Here is a 17,512-nt window from a genome sequence, read left to right on the forward strand (position 1 = left end):
CCATTTTTTTTTCATCTCTGGGGCGTTGGAGGGTGGTTGGTTTGAGTGAGGCGACGCTCCTGCGCACCATGGGAGTAGCCGCCCCTGAGTGTCCTATCAAAACCTGGTCACTAATGGCTGCAGCCTTCCTGTGTCTGCTCTCGGCATACACATGCATAAAGTTGCTCAAAAGCAGCATCTCTGAACACTACAGAAAGTTATTTTAGTAGTCACTGCAGAAATCTTCTCATATACAATTTCTTGGCAGCGACGAATTTAGAATAAACCACATACCACAGCTTTACGGTAATGTTACAGTCCCCTAGATATAAATGCCTCTCTCGACGGGTTATTTTGCATTCACACTTTGCTTTGTGAACATGACATTTAAGATAAGGACAACATTATTTAAAAGGACCGGGCCCGTCCAAAATGTCAAGACAACCATTTATCATCACCCTCAGCGAGAGAGGTTACTCTGGGGTCCAATCTTTAAGCCTTTAAACTCGACCTCTTCTCTTTGCAGCCCCCTCAAATGTGTCACTGCTCAGAGCGCAGCAGTTTTCCATACATGGAAATATGTAAAAAAAAAAAAAAATGCTGCACCACTGTCTCTCCCTTAAGAGTCCTGAAAAATGTTAGCATGTGAAATCTGATCTCAGATGAAATGGATCCTGGAAGGATTCCAGGTCATGAGATGTTTCACCATGGAACCTTTCATGGGGAAAAATCCTGTTTGGATTAAACATCTGTTATGTCTTAATTACATTTTGCATAGCTCATTACCTCAGGCCCTAAACCAATCATGTATGGAATACAGGGCAATGCGTATTTTACTTTACATCGCTGCACCAATATGTTTTTCAAGTGGGAATGAGCGGTTTCCTTTGGATGTACAGTGGTGGCGGGCGGCGGGCATCTACTTTCAGTGATGGGCTGTCCGGCTCTTCCTTGCTTTTAGTCCTGTTGTTTTGCCAAGTGTGTGAGCAAATCTGAAAAAATTTGTCACCAGACGGCATATTTCCATGCAGAAGGGCATCTCTGGTGGCAGCATGTTGGTACTGGGTGTAGCAGGAAAGATCCTCACACTTCAAAACTGGGCAGTGGATATCTGTTCCTGTCCCTTGTGTTGGGGGTTGTTCAGCATTGTGCACATTCTTCAAGTACGCGGACTCTCAAACATTCGCACAAACTCTACCTCACTTTAAATCCCTTAATTCCACACTTCTCAGGTCCTCCCCAGTTCACATTGTCAGATGCACTCCTGAGTTGATCCTTACCTCTTCTGTCTATTCTCACCTTGGCCCTTACCAATTACAGACACCTGGCTGCGCCAACTTCCATTGGTTTACATCGTCAGATGTCTTTACCTCTGCAAAGATTTGCCAGTTTTGATCATAGATCACATATTAGCTCCTATTTTTTCCAACACTACTCTTTAACCAAATGTTTACCGTTAAGTCCTAATATTTAATCATTAGATCACATGAGATAAAATGCACTAACGTTCCATACAGGAGTAATTTAAACAATTTCGTGATGTGTTAGCACACATACCTAGATCTGACCTTCCAGGATATAGGATGAGATGGGAAAATGCTGGGACCGATTCACAAATCTAAAAATTACAGACAGGGATTTCCATCTAGACGTGATTTTCTGACTTTCTGGGATTCAGAAACAGTCACAACAGTATTTTCCGTAAAGTAGAAACCTGTGGCAAGCGCATGCTTGCAGGCAAACTTATGGGAAAGTTATGTGACATTCCCACAGGATCTTGTTTCTGCTTTGTAGGGTTTTCTCCATAGTGGTGAAATCTGCATAGGGTCATAGGCAGTGGCGGCCGGCACAGATCGGGGTGGTGAAGGGAAGGCAGGAGAGGGAGAAGCAGGTGTCATTAAAAAAAACGAAAAGAGCTTACCTTCTCGCCGCTTCCTCGCCGCGTCTCTCCTGATAGTCCCTTGCTCGGGCTGGAACAGGAAGCACACCCAGGCTCCCAGTCAGCCAATCACAATGCTGCACTGCAGCATTGTTATTGGTCTTAGAGCTGTGCTTCGGCGCTAAAACGCTGACTGGGAGCCTGGGCATGTTCTCCACGCAGGCTATAATGCAGCCTGAGTGGAGAACATGCAAAGTGCGCATGAATGTTTGGCTGGCCAGAGACGGCCGGCCAAACATTCATGCACACTTACAGTGTGCTCGCCACTCCCTCTGCTCCTGTCATGAGAGCAGCCCCGCCCCGCAAAGCTGCTGGACATCAGGACAAAATAAAATGATAAAAAGGAGTTATTATCATTCTATTTTTTCTTACCTTCACTGCTAAAAAGCAGCGAGGCAACGCTCCCTCCGCCTTAGCGGAGGAGCCTCTACTGGTCATGGGGTCTCCTGTGCAAACACTCTTATTTCCTCCATGGGGGAGGTGCTAACATTTTTCCCATGTAGAAACCGCTACACCCCCACCAAATAGGGGGTGATCCATTCCGGTCCTGCCCCCCCGGAAAGGAATGAATGCAATCTCTTGTTTGGAGTAAGAACCTACCATTTCCAGGGTGGGTTGAAATGGAAATGAGATGAATTTGTGAGTGCCCACAGACTTCGAAGGCTACCAATGCCCATGTTTCCACCCTTTGAGTAGAATTTAGGGTTTGGAGAACTCCGTAGTCCTGGTGGAGGTCTCTGCATAAGCAAATGGACTTAAACTGGTCAGCAATCCCTTTGGAATTTCCCATCAGGTTTAAACATACATTTCATTTGGTCATACACTTTTATTTACGACCACATTTACTATTGTGAATGAGGCCCACAGTTGGGTATTTTGTATGCTGGTGTAAAGAAGTACGTAGTTTTATAGAGATGAGATGTGGCTTGGCACCTGTGTGGAAAATACTGATAACTTAAAAGAAAAAGGCTAATTTCACTTCTGGCGCTGGTGCAGGAGTCAAAGGCTCTTAAAAGAGATGAAAACAAAAGAGTTTGGACAGGAGGGAGGAAGCACCATAAATTAAAGGGCTAGCATATTTATGTTTGCACAGCTGTAAAAGCCTACGAATGCAGAATTATGAAAAGTGAATACGTATATATTGGTGAAGCACCTGTAGCAAGTGAGTCCTGCCAGAGGAAGAAATGAGGGCGGGACACCTGCATTATCTGTAGTAACAGATGGAAGGGCCACACACAAAGAAAGTACACAATGTGAAAACACAAATGCAGCAGTCTTGATGCTTAATACAATACGTTTTATACATTAGGAAATACATAAAACAAAATCAATAGCTGTAGGGGGCTGAAAAAAACTCAATAATATAAAAAAACACTGCAGTGTACATAAATGAATTAAAAGATATATCGTCGCTGAACTATCTACAATAGCAAGAGAACAAAGCAGGTTTTGGTTCTCTAGTTTAAATTTTACAGGTGTCCATGTCAGGGCCAAAAATAAGTGTTTCTGCACTTAAATCAGTAGGAGGGACGCCGAGACACTTCACAGTGCCACAGGCAAAGATGTGTACCAATGAAAAAACACAAAAAATCACCTTTTGTGCATCAAAGTGTGGTATTTCTTTACTGATAACAAAAACGATGCAGCAGATGTACGGTATATAACAGAGTACACATTTGCAATGGATAGGGAGGGAATGGGGGACGCAGCAGGGTAGGAGTGAGATTGCATAATGCTAGTAGTACTGATAACAACCATAAATTAAACATCTCACTTCGTCAAATGCTGGTGGATCGACATCCCCCATGGGAAAAATAAAACAAAAACAAATTGGACCATCTGCCAAACATGCTGCTATGATGCTTACTTATTATTACCCAATAGAAATAGGAGCTCCTGTTAAGACCTCCAACTGGTTTGAGGACACTTCTCAGCTACAACGTGACATTAACGACTTACAGGCCTTCAGGAAACATGCGGAAGACAAACTGGATGACTACGAAGGGCGCACTCGTCGCAACAATGGGCGTATTATTGGGGTCCCCGAGAAAGCGGAGGGGCAGGCGGCAGATCTCCTAGTCGAGGATCTCATTCTCAACCATCTCCAGCCTAAGGGATTGTCCAAGTTCTTTGTTGTCGAAAGGGCGCACAGAGTCCCCGGCGGAAAACCGAAACATGGAGCCCCACCCCGGCCGATCTTGGCCAGACTATTGAACTTTCGCGATCGAGGTGTTATCTTCCAGAATGCCAGGACTGCCCCACCTCTACACTATGAAAATTCGGCGATCTCAACTTTCCAGATTTTACCCTAGCCGTACAGAGACAAAGAAGATCCTTTTTGACTGCAAAAAAAAAAGCTGCAAGATAAAGGCATCAAGTATTCAATGTTGTTCCCAGCCCGTCTCCGGGTGGAGGCGGATGGTAGGGCATGGCTCTTTGACCGGCCTGAAGATGCTGCTGACTGGCTTGAGCGCTGGAGGAGTGCAGATGAACATAACGCTCGCAGATGGCTGTCCATAGGCAGCTCCTGGACTCTACTTATTTCTGCACTGTAAGATGTATGGTGTGTGATTTACGGGTCTACTATTAGGCCACTGTTGGGAAATGTTGGGCACGCAGGGCCTGTTTGGGGGCATGTAATCAGTAGGTATGGTGGTGAATTGCAATTATACTAATCTTGGCCCATGTTCATGTAGCTGGGAGCCTTGATAATTTCTTGCACTGGAGAGGTTTCACGAGGGAGCAGCCTCACGCCCCCAAGTTAAACTACTGTTAGTTACCAGTTCGGGCGACAGGCACTCTGCATAATTTTGGATGGGCAGTTTTAGGCCCAGAGTACAGGGTAGCAGGGAGGGGGGATGTTGGGCGGACATGGGAGGTGTTATTTTGTTTCGTTTAAATCTGTCTGCTTATCTATTCTTTGAGCTGGCGCAAAAAGGTACGAGCTATTTCTGTTATGCTGGGGTCACACCCAGATGGACACTTTAAACTGTTAAGTTGGAATGTCAATGGCCTGGGGGACAAACGTAAGCGAAGTATAGTCCTGCAACATGTTAAACGACACTCCCCGGAGGTGGTGCTCCTTCAGGAGATACATCTTGTTGGCAACTCTTGTAAACCATTAAATAGATGGGGCTACAAACTAGTGACACACTCTGGGCTTACCACTGCGTCTTGGGGGGTAGGCATTATGATCAAAAACTCCTTCCCGCTCTCTATACAGTGCATGTGGGTTGATACCATGGGACGATATGCGGCGATATCTGGGCAGTGGGAGGGTTCAACCCTTAATCTAATGACGGTGTATGTCCCTCCGGGACTTCAGAGCCTGATGGTTAAGATCTGGGTGTTCTCTTACTCTCACTCCCGGAAGGCCGTCTAGTAATGGGAGGCGACTTTAATTCAGTGTTCTCGGGGCTTCTAGACCACCACCCCCCACGGGAGGTCGGACCCTCGCAAAGGTGGCTCCCTGACTTCCTGGATGCAATGGGATTGGTTGATCTGTGGCGTGCGTTCCACCCTGATGCCATTCAGCACACCTTTTATTCTGGCGCTCATGGTAGCTTCTCCCGTATTGATTATCTATTGGCCCCAGCGGCCCAGATCACAGAGGTCCAGGAAGCTAGGCATATGGCTAGGGGCATATCGGACCACTCTCCACTCTGGGTCCATCTGGTCCTGGGGGAGGGAGGGTTGGAAGGATCGCACCCATTTCCACCAAGAATCCACGTAGGTGTCCAGCAGAACTGTTTTTAGCGTGTTACTTTTAATATTGCCTACTGTGTTTTTAAGTTCACCGCTTACCGTTCTCTGCTCGATTCACTTCATTGGTGTCCCCCAGTCCGCCGCGGCTTATGTCGTTTGAGCGGCGGGGCAGACACGGAGATTACAAATCCTCACTTCCGGTGAGAGAGGAAGTTAGCGCTCCATACTTGTGCGGTCCCGCCCACTCCCCACTTAAAACCGAGTGTGCAGAGCGGACGCGCACAACAGATTGTTCCCACCAAGAATCCACGTAGGTGTACAGCAGAACTGTTTTTAGCGTGTTACTTTTAATATTGCCTACTGTGTTTTTAAGTTCACCGCTTACCGTTCTCTGCTCGATTCACTTCATTGGTGTCCCCTAGTCCGCCGCGGCTTGTGTCGTTTGAGCGGCGGGGCAGACACGGAGATTACAAATCCTCACTTCCGGTGAGAGAGGAAGTTAGCGCTCCATACTTGTGCGGTCCCGCCCACTCCCCACTTAAAACCGAGTGCGCAGAGCGGACGCGCACAACAGATTGTTCCCACCAAGAATCCACGTAGGTGTCCAGCAGAACTGTTTTTAGCGTGTTACTTTTAATATTGCCTACTGTGTTTTTAAGTTCACCGCTTACCGTTCTCTGCTCGATTCACTTCATTGGTGTCCCCTAGTCCGCCGCGGCTTGTGTCGTTTGAGCGGCGGGGCAGACACGGAGATTACAAATCCTCACTTCCGGTGAGAGAGGAAGTTAGCGCGCCATACTTGTGCGGTCCCGCCCACTCCCCACTTAAAACCGAGTGCGCAGAGCGGACGTGCGCAGCGGGCGCGCCAGCGGCGCACCAAAGGCAAGCCCGTCCACGCCTGACCGCCGCCAGACGCCAGGACCCCTGCCCGTTTGCATCTTCCCTTTCCATGGCTCCTATTAAATACTCCCGCCGGGATCTACTGGCCATGAACACCAGCAGCCCACCCACAAGCATTGCAGGTCATGCCTCCTCTGCCTCCAGCAACAAAGTACCTGTCGGACTATCGTCTCGGGGAAAACACCCTGTAAACGCACTTACTACCAGGATACCCCCTCCTGTCACACCGATGTACCTTTCCTGTTTATACTGCAATGTTCGATCCCTTCCCAAACACGCTCTCGAAATCTGGTCACTCTTAGACTCTGATAAGCCCGACCTTTTCTTTATCACAGAAACTTGGCTGTCAGAGTCCTCACTACCAGATATTGCAACCGCCCTCCCCCAGGAATATAAAATCTCAAGACTGGATAGGCCAGACAAAAGAGGCGGTGGAATCGCCATCGTGTACAGAGCCAACATAAAGCTTCACCTAGTCAATTCACTTGCCGCTGAATGGGGTGAAATCTGTACTTTTACGGTAACACTCGGGAACAAAGAAGCCTGGAAAGGAGCCCTCCTCTACAGACCTCCAATAACTAAAACTAATTTCGTAAATAAACTTACGGAAACTATCGCCTCTCATGCTCTATCCTCGACCAACTTCTTCCTATTAGGTGATTTTAACCATCATACTGAACTTGCACAAGACCCTTACACCGTCGAGCTCATCACCAGTATGAATGCGTTAGGCCTAGACCAGCTAGTAACCGGCCCCACCCATTCTGCCGGGCACACACTAGATCTCCTTTTCACTAACTCCAGCAAAATAACGATTGACTGTTCTGAACCCGTCCTTTGGTCAGATCACTTTAAAATCCATTTCCAGATTCAACTTACCTCACCTATGCCCCAACCTAGTAAAAACCCTATCTTGAGTAGACCTTGGAACAGGATCAACTCCGAAGCATTTTCCTCCCATTTTTCCCCCCCTCCCACGGAAATGCTCAATGACCCTAACCTGGCAGCCATCGAGTTAGAACAAGCTATCACTACTACTCTCGATATAATCGCCCCCAATAAACTTAAGAGATGTCCTAATAAAATGTCCCCGTGGTTTACTGCTGAACTGAAGACCATGAAACTGGCTGTAAGAGCCCACGAACGCAAGTGGCGCCACACCAAAGACCCCAGTGACAGGTCTCACTATAAAAAATTTCACCACCAATATATGAGCGATATAGCCCTAGCCAAAAAAGCCTATTTGGGGAATAGGATAGACCAGGCTGCCAACTCGCAAAAAGAACTCTATAAAATAGTCAAAGAGTTCTCAGACCCCTTAACCTGTCAACCCGTCACAAATGTGTCCAGGGAATGGGCTGATACCCTTTCGTCTTTCTTTTACAATAAAATAAATGATATCTACAAATCATTTACCAACCTCAATGTTCCTACTTCATCTCCTGATTCACCCATCATTATATCCCTGCCTGTCCCCATGACTATCCTTAGCCAATTCCACCCATTCACGGATGAAGAAGTCACTAACACCCTGAACAGAATTAAGTCAGGCTCCCCTGCTGATCCAGCCTCTTCTCTCATCCTATCTAAAATTGCGCCTATCTTGGTACCTCACTTAACTAAAATTTTTAATCTTTCACTCTCTCACTCAACGGTCCCCTCACACTAGAAAGAAGCCATCGTCAGACCTATCCTGAAGAAGCCCTCTGCCGACCCTTCCCTTCCTATGAATTACAGGCCCATTTCGCTGCTTCCGCTGTTTGGCAAGGTCATGGAATCCCTAGTTAATACCCAGCTCATTAAACACCTTGAGTCTAACAAAATTCTAGATCCCTCTCAGTCTGGTTTCAGGGCATTCCATAGCACTGAAACAGCCCTACTAGAAACAGTCGATAACATCAGGTTAGCATTGGATGCCAAACAATCAGCCATTTTAATATTACTCGATCTATCTGCAGCCTTCGACACCATCTCACACAGCATTCTGATAGAACGGCTGGCTGAGGTTGGTGTCGAGGGCTCAGCCTTGGCATGGATCAAAAGCTATCTGACCGGACGTACCTCAAAGGTTCAGATTGGCAAATTTTCATCTGCTAATCAGGAAGTAGATAAAGGTGTGCCCCAGGGCTCTATTTTGAGCCCCACGCTTTTTAATCTTTATGTCTCTCCCATTGCAAGATTAATTAAAGCCTACGGATTTGAGACCGTATCTTATGCTGACGACACTCAAATCCTTATCACCCAAACGCAACCGACACCAAATCGAGATTCCAAAAATGTATGCTAGCAGTTAAGGACTGGATGACAGAGAACTATCTTCTACTCAATGCGTCTAAGACGGAGATTGTGCTCTTTGGTAATGCTCACAAGCATTGGTCCAACGAATGGTGGCCAGCACCGCTGGGTGCCTGTCCTCCTCCCAAACCAGCAGCCCGCAACTTGGGGATAATGCTAGACAATAAGCTTACCTTGGCAGAACACATTAATAACATCTTTCATACCAGCTTCGGTCTCCTGCGCAACCTAAAGAAAATCTTTAAGTGGATTCCTCTGTCCTCTCGCTTACCATTAATCCAGGGACTAATCATTAGTCGCCTGGACTATGGCAATGCTCTCTTTGCCTCCATTAATGAGAATCTCCTGAATAAATTACAGGTTCTTCAGAATACAGTAGCCAGAATGGCCCTTGATCTACCCGCCCGCACCTCCTCTGCCCCCTGTCTGAAGGCGCTTCACTGGCTCCCCATTAAGAAACGTATTAAGTTCAAAATGTGCTGCCTAGTCCATAAATCCCTGAATGGCAATGGTCCAGTCTACCTAGCAAACAAACTGACGAACTACCGCCCCGCTAGAACACTCAGATCGTCCAGTCTTCACCTCCTAGCAGTCCCCAAAGTACGAACCGTCAGAAATGGAGATAGATCCTTCTCCAAAATTGCCCCAGAAAGCTGGAATACTCTACCTTTGCACATAAAACTTGAACCCAGCCATCAGCGATTCCGCAAACTTCTAAAAACATGGCTATTTTAATTCTGCTCGTCTCCTACCTCACCATCTGAACATCTGTCGGCGCTATGAGACCTTCGGGTGATATACGCGCCTTACAAAAACCAACACATAGACATAGACATAGACATAACCCCTAGTACCTTCGAAACCCAGTTGTTAAGAAATCCCTCCTCCAGGCTATTGTTAACTATTTTTGTGATAATGAGGGCACGGTCCAGTCCGCACAAGTCATGTGGGAAGCATTTAAGACAGTGCTCAGAGGGCAGGCTCTGTCCGCGATTGCTGGGACTCGGAAAGACAAGCTGAAGGACCTAGTGCAGGTGGAGAACGAGATTCTTCGCCTCGAAGAAACTGAAGCGGAAGAGTTCGCACCGGAGACGCTCCATACGCTGAAGCTTATACAAGAGCATTGCCACTGACATGGCCAAAACACTAGGGCGAGAAAAAGCTGGTAGGCTGTACGATCTTGGGGATAAGGCTGAGAAACTGCTGGCCTGGCTGGATAGGAAAGAAATGGCTAATAAGCTGGTCCCAGAATTGATAGACGAGGGGGGGGCAGAGAGTGACCGACCCACAAGCAATCGCACGTACATTCACAGACTACTACAGCTTCGTGTACAGTTCGACTTCCACTCTCTCCATTACAGACTCATTCAGATGCTGGCTCTTTCTGCTGAAGAAAGGGATACGCTGGACGGCGCCCTCACGGACGACGAATTGGCACAGGCGATCAGGGGCCTTCACTCTGGCAATGCTATGGGCCACAATGGACTGCTGATTGAGCTCTACAAACTGAAGCCCGACGCTGTTGCTCCCCACCTACGCGCTATGTTCAATGAAAGCCGAAAGAAGACCAGCGTATAGCTACACTGGTAACAATACATAAGAAGGGGAAACCTAGGAATCAATGCTCCTCTTACAGACCTATCTCCTTGTTGAATGCCGAACCCAAAATCTTAGCCAAAGTGCTGGCGAGATGGCTCGTGAGTGTGATTGGTGAGCTGATACACCCTGACCAATCGGGTTTTATGCCCCATCGTAATACGGCGCTGAACCTACGCTGTCTCCATGGCGTCTTGGGAAGAATCAACACAATTCAGGAAGCGGCGGTAGTGGGCTCGTTGGATGCCTTGATGGCATTTGACACAATAGAGTGGTCTTATCTCTTCGCTGTCCTGACAAAAGTAGGCTTTGGGCCTGGCTTCATTGGTTGGGTGCAGCTCCTGTACTCTGAGCCCCTGGCACAGGTGGTGGTCAACAATAAAAAAATCAGAGGTCTTTGGACTGGGTCGGGGGACCCGTTAGGGCTGTCCTCTTTCGCCCCGCCTTTTCACCTTCTCCCTGGAACCTCTAGCGGCATGGATACGTTGGAGTCCCTCTATCCAAGGACTCAAGTGCACAGCGGGATGAGAGAACCGCATCTCGTTGTACGCGGACAATATCCTCCTATTCCTGGCCTCCCCTAAGTCTTCCCTACGAGTCGTGCTCTATATCTTCACCATCTTTGGGAGATACTCCGGATATAGGATCAACTGGACTGGGGTAAGTCCCTTATGTATGTACTCAGCGATGATCCCCCCCCCCCCCGCCTCGCGACTTCCCAATGCAAATAGCAAAGGAGGGTTTCCGCTACCTGGGCATCTTTATTACGGCTGACCTCAAACTCAGATACAAACGCAATCTACTCCCCCCACTCAACAGACTTAAATGTGACATCGCCACCTGTAAGAAACTTCCGCTCTTGCTATTAGGGAGGGCGGCATTATTTTAAATGATGTCAGTGCCGCGTTTCTTATACGCACTGCAAAACTCGCTCAAATTAGTCCCAGCCAGATACTTTGGCAAGATAGAGAACCTGCAGAGAGATCTGTTGTGGGACGGACGGCCTCGCATTGCACTACAGAAATTGGTCCTGGGTTGGTATGATGGGGGTATCCTTCTACCTGACATAAAATGATACTATTGGACCGCACATTTGGTGGCAATCAACCACTGCATATATCGACAGGGGGATGACCCAGCATATAGAATTGACAAATTGCTGTTACCGGGAGGTACCTATTACAGAGCTCTCTACTATAGGCCCCAGAGATATCACCTTATGGGACCGACCAAACACTCAGTGGCACTTTGGCACGTTGCTTGCAAAAGTCTGGGGTGGGATGAGAAAGTCACCCTGGCCACCCCCCTATGGGACTCGGAACGACTAGGCACAATGGGTACCACAAAAGGGTTTGACAAGTGGGACCTGATCGGAATATCTACCATGGGAGACCTGTGGAAAAACGGCGAGATAATCACGTTCTCCACTCTGCAGCAGAGCCATGAGCTCGCAGACTTGGAGTTCTTCCGATATATACAGATCAGACATGCACTACAGTCGAACCTACACAAAAACACCTCCCTACCTAATACTTCGCCGTTAGAGGACAGACTCTTAAATGGATATCTGTCTTATGGAGTTATATCTTTGACGTATAAAAAACTGATAAATAACACTCCAGATCCTTTGACACTCTTGAGACGATGCTAGAGGGGAGACGGGCTGGAGCTGGATGACGAGGAGTGGCAGGAGGCTCTGGCCTCCCCAAAGGAGGTTGCAGTCTCTTCCAGATTGCGCCTGGTCCAGCTAAAGATCCTCCATCGGGAGTATCCACTTGTTCAGTCCTATTGGTCACGAGTGCACGAATGTATGAGTCATGTGTTGGGGTCGTCTTACGGCCAGAAGCTAAGAGATGTCTCTTGAATATTTGGGAGCCCACCAACCTCAACAGTAAGGATAAAATCTGGGTTGCGCTGGGCCAAATGATAGCTAAACGGAACATTGCACAGCTGTGGGGGAGGGGGGGGGGAGCCGCCCAGGGTGGACTCCTGGAAAAACAACATGGACTGGTGTATGTTCAAGGAAAAAACGGTCTATGTTTCCCGTGGCTGTCCCAGGAAATGGTCCTCTATATGGAATAAATGGAGTATCTATCGTGGAAGTATCTGTATTCACCCCCTTGATCCTGTCTCGGATGACCAACTTACACGATAATCATTGTTATTAGTTGAAAATACCTGTATACTTGTACCCATAAATGCTCTAGACTCGAAGTATGTATACACTTTCAGTGTCCTGTAATGTCGAATTTTGATGGTTTAATAAAAATAAAAACAAACAAAAAAATGTTGTTTTAAGGTTAGTGTTTTATTTATGTAGTTTAATTTTAGTTTGGTGTATTTTTTATATTAAAAAATATTTATTTAGTGTTTACATGATGAACAATTATTATTATATAGCTTAATGTGTTTGATATTTTATAGTGTTTTAAATGAATAATTCAGTATATTTAATTTAAAGTTAGTCAAAAGTAAATTTGCTATATTTGTGTAGTGTTGCATGTATTTAATGCGGTCACAATATTGTGAACATCTTTATTTTCGATTCAGATATTTGGGTATTTGAGACATTTTTATTGGTGATATTTTTGTAGTTGATATTTTTCTTTTTTCTGTTCTAGTATAGCATTGCAATATTTTTTAATCAATATTTTCTGCTGATATTTGTGTGTTATGATATTATTTTTCTCAATATTCTGTTATACAACCATGCCACAGCAGTCTCTCTGCTCTTCAGATGCCAACTTCATCTATGTCCCTAGATTTAAAATCTATGTTGGAGAAGGCACTGAAAATGTGGCATTTCAAAACCCTTTTGCAGTCAAAGCCTCCTGCCCCATTTCCTTGTTCCCTTAGCACCTGAACTCTTGGCCATCAGTCTTTCTCTATAAAACTGTCATTCATTCTTTCACATAGTGATTCAACATAAATTTCAAAGCAGAGCTTCTGCGTTTGTTCATTCATACCAGTAGCGCCAGAGGTGCATAGTTAGCCTAATAAGTAGTGCTTAAAGTCTACTAAGGCAAAGGTATGATTCCTACAATGCTTCTATTCTTCCTTCCACCCTTTTCTCCATTGGTCTCTCTGTCACTGCACTTTCTTAGTTTTCTTCTTACCTTTCAAAGCTGTCCTATTTCATGTAGTAACTCAACTGTCTCTCCTTCCTAATTATTTTCCCATTTGTACATCCTTCCCTCTAATAGTTATCACTACCTCATTTTACTTCTCTTACCATTTCTAAACTGAAATTTGTAAACTGAACTCACATTCTCCCCATTCACTTCCCTCACACACCCTCCACAACACAATTATTGTATTTCTTCTATGAATGTCTTTCTTCTATGAACATAAGATGTTTTACCAATCTTTATACTTTAACCCTTACACAATTGAGGTGTGTCATTTTACTTCTCTTACCATTTCTAAACTGAAATCTGTGAACTGAACTCACTTTCTCCCCATTCACTTACCTCACACGACCCTCCACAACACAATTATTGTATTTCTTCTATGAATGTCTTTCTTCTATGAACGTATGATGTTTTACTAATCTTTATACTTTAACCCTTCCACAATTGAGGTGTGTTGTTTTCATGCTTTCTCTACCCACTCCTCTCCTCTATCTTCTTCCCCACAGACCAATTTGCCCCGTCTCCTTTTGCCTGTTGTCGATAAGCAATTTTCAGTTCTAACTGACCTTCTCCTGCTCACATACCTCGTTTCTCCAACCTGTGACTTTTTGCTTTAGAGCATGTGAAAAAATGCCCAATTATCTTATGTTATCCTTTTATCATTTTGACTTGTATTCTTCTCATCATTGTTCTCCCACCTATTTATTAGTTCTCACAATATGCCTTTAACTGTGTCATCCTAGTTTTATGTAATCTTTCTACTTCTTGTTGCCCTCTGTTTCATTACTCACTGGATTCCATTTTCATTACCTGTGTTTGGTCTTCAAATATATCTGTTGTCTTCCATCCACCCAACTTTCCTCTTTCTCTAGTGCTATAAATCCATTTGCTCACTAAGGGCCTCATTAGGATGGCGGTGAGACCCCCACCGACAGCCCATCGGTGGCGGTCTCACCGCCATCCTAAGCAAGTCTCCTGTCTGCCACATTAGGATGGCGGGCGGTTTGTTGGCGGTCGGAAAGACCGAACGCCACGCATCTGTCGGGCTCCGGTGCGTCGGAGGGGAATCATATCCCTACAACGGTGGCAGTGCCTACCAGACACCGCTGGCACTATGATGTCACTCTTGCCCGCCTTTTAGTGGCGGTTAAATCGCCAAGGGACTTTGGGGGCCCGTAGCGGGCCCCCCTGACCACCTGGACCTAAGACATGGGCCCTGGGGGGCACCTATGGTGGCCCCCTACACATCTCTGTACCATGTGGCAGGCACCGCATGATGCCTGCCACGTGGTGCAGGGATGTGTGCAGTGACCCCTTTTTGTCTTGCGGCATGTAGTGCAGCCAGCAGCCCCAGCCGCAATACAAAATATAGGCATTGCGACCGCCGTGGTGGCGGTCGCATTGTAATCCCTATGTCGGGACCACCGACAGCCTGTCGGGCGGTCCCATTTACGATAGGGTGCCATCCTAATCAGGCCCTAAGTTCTGCATCTCAAACCCTGCTGGTTCATCCCCTCCATCATGTACCCCATCTTACAAAATACATTTTCTTTGCAGGCCTCCAAAGTATGTAACACATGACCAATGAATATTCACTCCCATATCTTAATTTTTCCAACCTCTAAAAAACCCACCTACTTTAGCAAATGCTCACTGGCAACGTTTTCCCATCAGCATCATATTACTACATTTTTGCTGTCACCTTTTTATTGTACTTTTCTACTGTACTATTTGTATCATGGTTAGCATTTTACCTGTGTAATAATAATCATATGTAAAGCAATTAGGCCAATAAATACATACTTAACAGTATGCTATAAGCCAGACAAGCAATCAAGACATTCTGGGGTTTATGTTGAGTTTGGCAGACATCCTCCAAAATTGGTGCTGTCCTGCATCTGCCAAACTCTAAATAACCCTTTCTATCTTTGCTCATCTCTGAATATGTCAGTAGTTTTGAAGGAGATATTTAAACTTTGTTATTTGAAAAATACCCATGGGTAGCTGTTAAGCATATGAGGCAATAGTAAATGCTCCATAGACTGCATAAGCGCCATAGGCTGCACTGCGCTTACTGGCACCATCTAAATAATACAACATAAAATCAACAGTGGCATAAGCAGTAAACCAACCAAACAGGAGAAGTAAATGAACTAAATCAGAGGCTGCTTCCTAACTGAATGAAACAATATCTGTCTCTAGTTATGTTTTTGTTTGTTGATGGCCTTTGTCAATGAGAAGAGAATTTATTTTTATTTATCTCTAAGAATTACAGACAACTTTGTGAAAGACCCAGTAAGTGAAACAGCCAAGCACAGAATATAAGCAGCGTCTTGCTTGAGAAAACAAAGGTTTGGTCACTTTGTACCTTTGGCTGGGCCTTTAAATGGAAGAACTGAGTTTGCACACCTGGCGCAACATGCTCGAAGGTAGCGGGAGAAGGTCAGGCGGACAACCACACATCAGAATTCAGAGGCCACTGCACTGATTGGCAGCTATGGAACAGCAGAAAGTTAACATATAGTAAAATACATTTATTGGACGTCCTTGACACTGCAGGGAGAATCTTTAGAGTTTGCATTGCTAATCCCTTCTTTGTTCAGAAATTGAGGACGATCCAAAGACTGCTTAAACTCTAAGGACCTTAAAGTGAATGGAGACCAACAATACCTAGCTTCAAAGAAGTATGCTCTATCAAACTGATTGATACACAATATCCGTTTAAGCAAAAAGGTGTGTGCTCTCTTACCGTGCCAAGTTTTCGCGGGGAACTTTACTCCCTCCTGCTCTCTGAGTGACGCTGGAGTTCTTGTTGGCAGTCATGGTCATTTCTGCAATCAATGATCCAAGATACCTGCAAGCAAACATTCAGTGTTGGATTAACTTCAGTCGAAATGAACAGGCTCATTCTCAGCATGCACTTAAGCGTAAATAGCAGATGTTTCCATTTCTTCTTTTGGTGCCTTTTTTATTTAATTTTGTTTGTCAAGTGGCTCAACTTGTAAATAAATTACAGATGGCTCGGATACCCTTGTCATGAGAACCTTAATCTTTTTGCATTATAATTTTATTATAAAAGAAGTTGCAATTCAACGAGAGTAAAGATAAAGGCTAAAGCAACAGGGACAACTTTCTGGAAACACCACACTATTCCACTGGAATAACAACGGAGGCTGGAGATACTCTCAATGGACAGCAGGCGCCTTTTTTTAAATAACAGGAATACCTACAGCAATAAACTCCTTCAGCTGGTTAAAGACATTGCACCACATTCACATTTTCTATTACTTTGTAAGATCAGTCATTAAGAGTAATAGGAGGTGTTCACACCTGAGGTCTGATAGGACATGCAAATATTGTCATGACTTCAGGGGATGTTTTGGGGATACGCTGAGGTCAAATTGAATTCCCAAACTGGTAATGAGGAAGGCTTATTATGATTCTTATACAAGTACAATGAGTTGGGTGATATGTACATAGAAGAACCCATCCTTTTCACATACAGCATCTATCCCTTCCGCTACCGGAGCCAAAGTACATTTCTGAGGAAACATTCTCTTACAAGGTAGCTCAGTGCTTTATTTGAGCAGATGGTTGCTGGTAGTGCCCATGGACAAATAATTTCCTCATCAGACTTTGACTTCGTGCAAGATCACAGAGCAAGCCCAAAGGGACCAGTGGTCAGTGCAGATCCTCTCAGCTCCTTGAAGGAATTCTCTTCAGTGTGGCCAGGTGTGTCTGGGTCATTTGACATGTCCGAGGGGCATGGACAAGGTCGGTGGGGATGAGAGAAGTGCACTTAGGACTCTTAGTGCGCTGCTATCTTAACCAGAAGTCCCCATGAAGCAGTTTATAGGCACAAGTATTGGTTTTTGCATTGCAAATAATTTTTAAAGCAAGTTTAGGCTTAACTTCATAATGCAAAAAAAAAAAAATTAGGGAAGCAACAACCTTCTACCCAATAAAT

The 17,512-nt window shown here is 45.5% G+C and overlaps 1 protein-coding gene across 3 annotated transcripts in view; it reads right to left on the reverse strand.

The window, feature by feature from the left end:
- Nucleotides 1–17,512, reverse strand: part of DENND2B (DENN domain containing 2B) — a 1,065,289-nt gene that overhangs the window by 507,036 nt on the left and 540,741 nt on the right. For all 3 annotated transcript variants that reach the window (XM_085648132.1, XM_085648131.1, XM_085648133.1), the window contains one exon: nt 16,295–16,399. In XM_085648132.1, coding sequence (XP_085504258.1) covers nt 16,295–16,374 — 80 coding nt within the window. In that variant the 5' untranslated portion in view covers nt 16,375–16,399. The remainder of the gene's footprint in view (nt 1–16,294; nt 16,400–17,512) is intronic.

The sequence above is a fragment of the Triturus cristatus genome, chromosome 3_2, assembly GCF_964204655.1.
Source record: "Triturus cristatus chromosome 3_2, aTriCri1.1, whole genome shotgun sequence".
Taxonomy (NCBI): domain Eukaryota; kingdom Metazoa; phylum Chordata; class Amphibia; order Caudata; family Salamandridae; genus Triturus; species Triturus cristatus.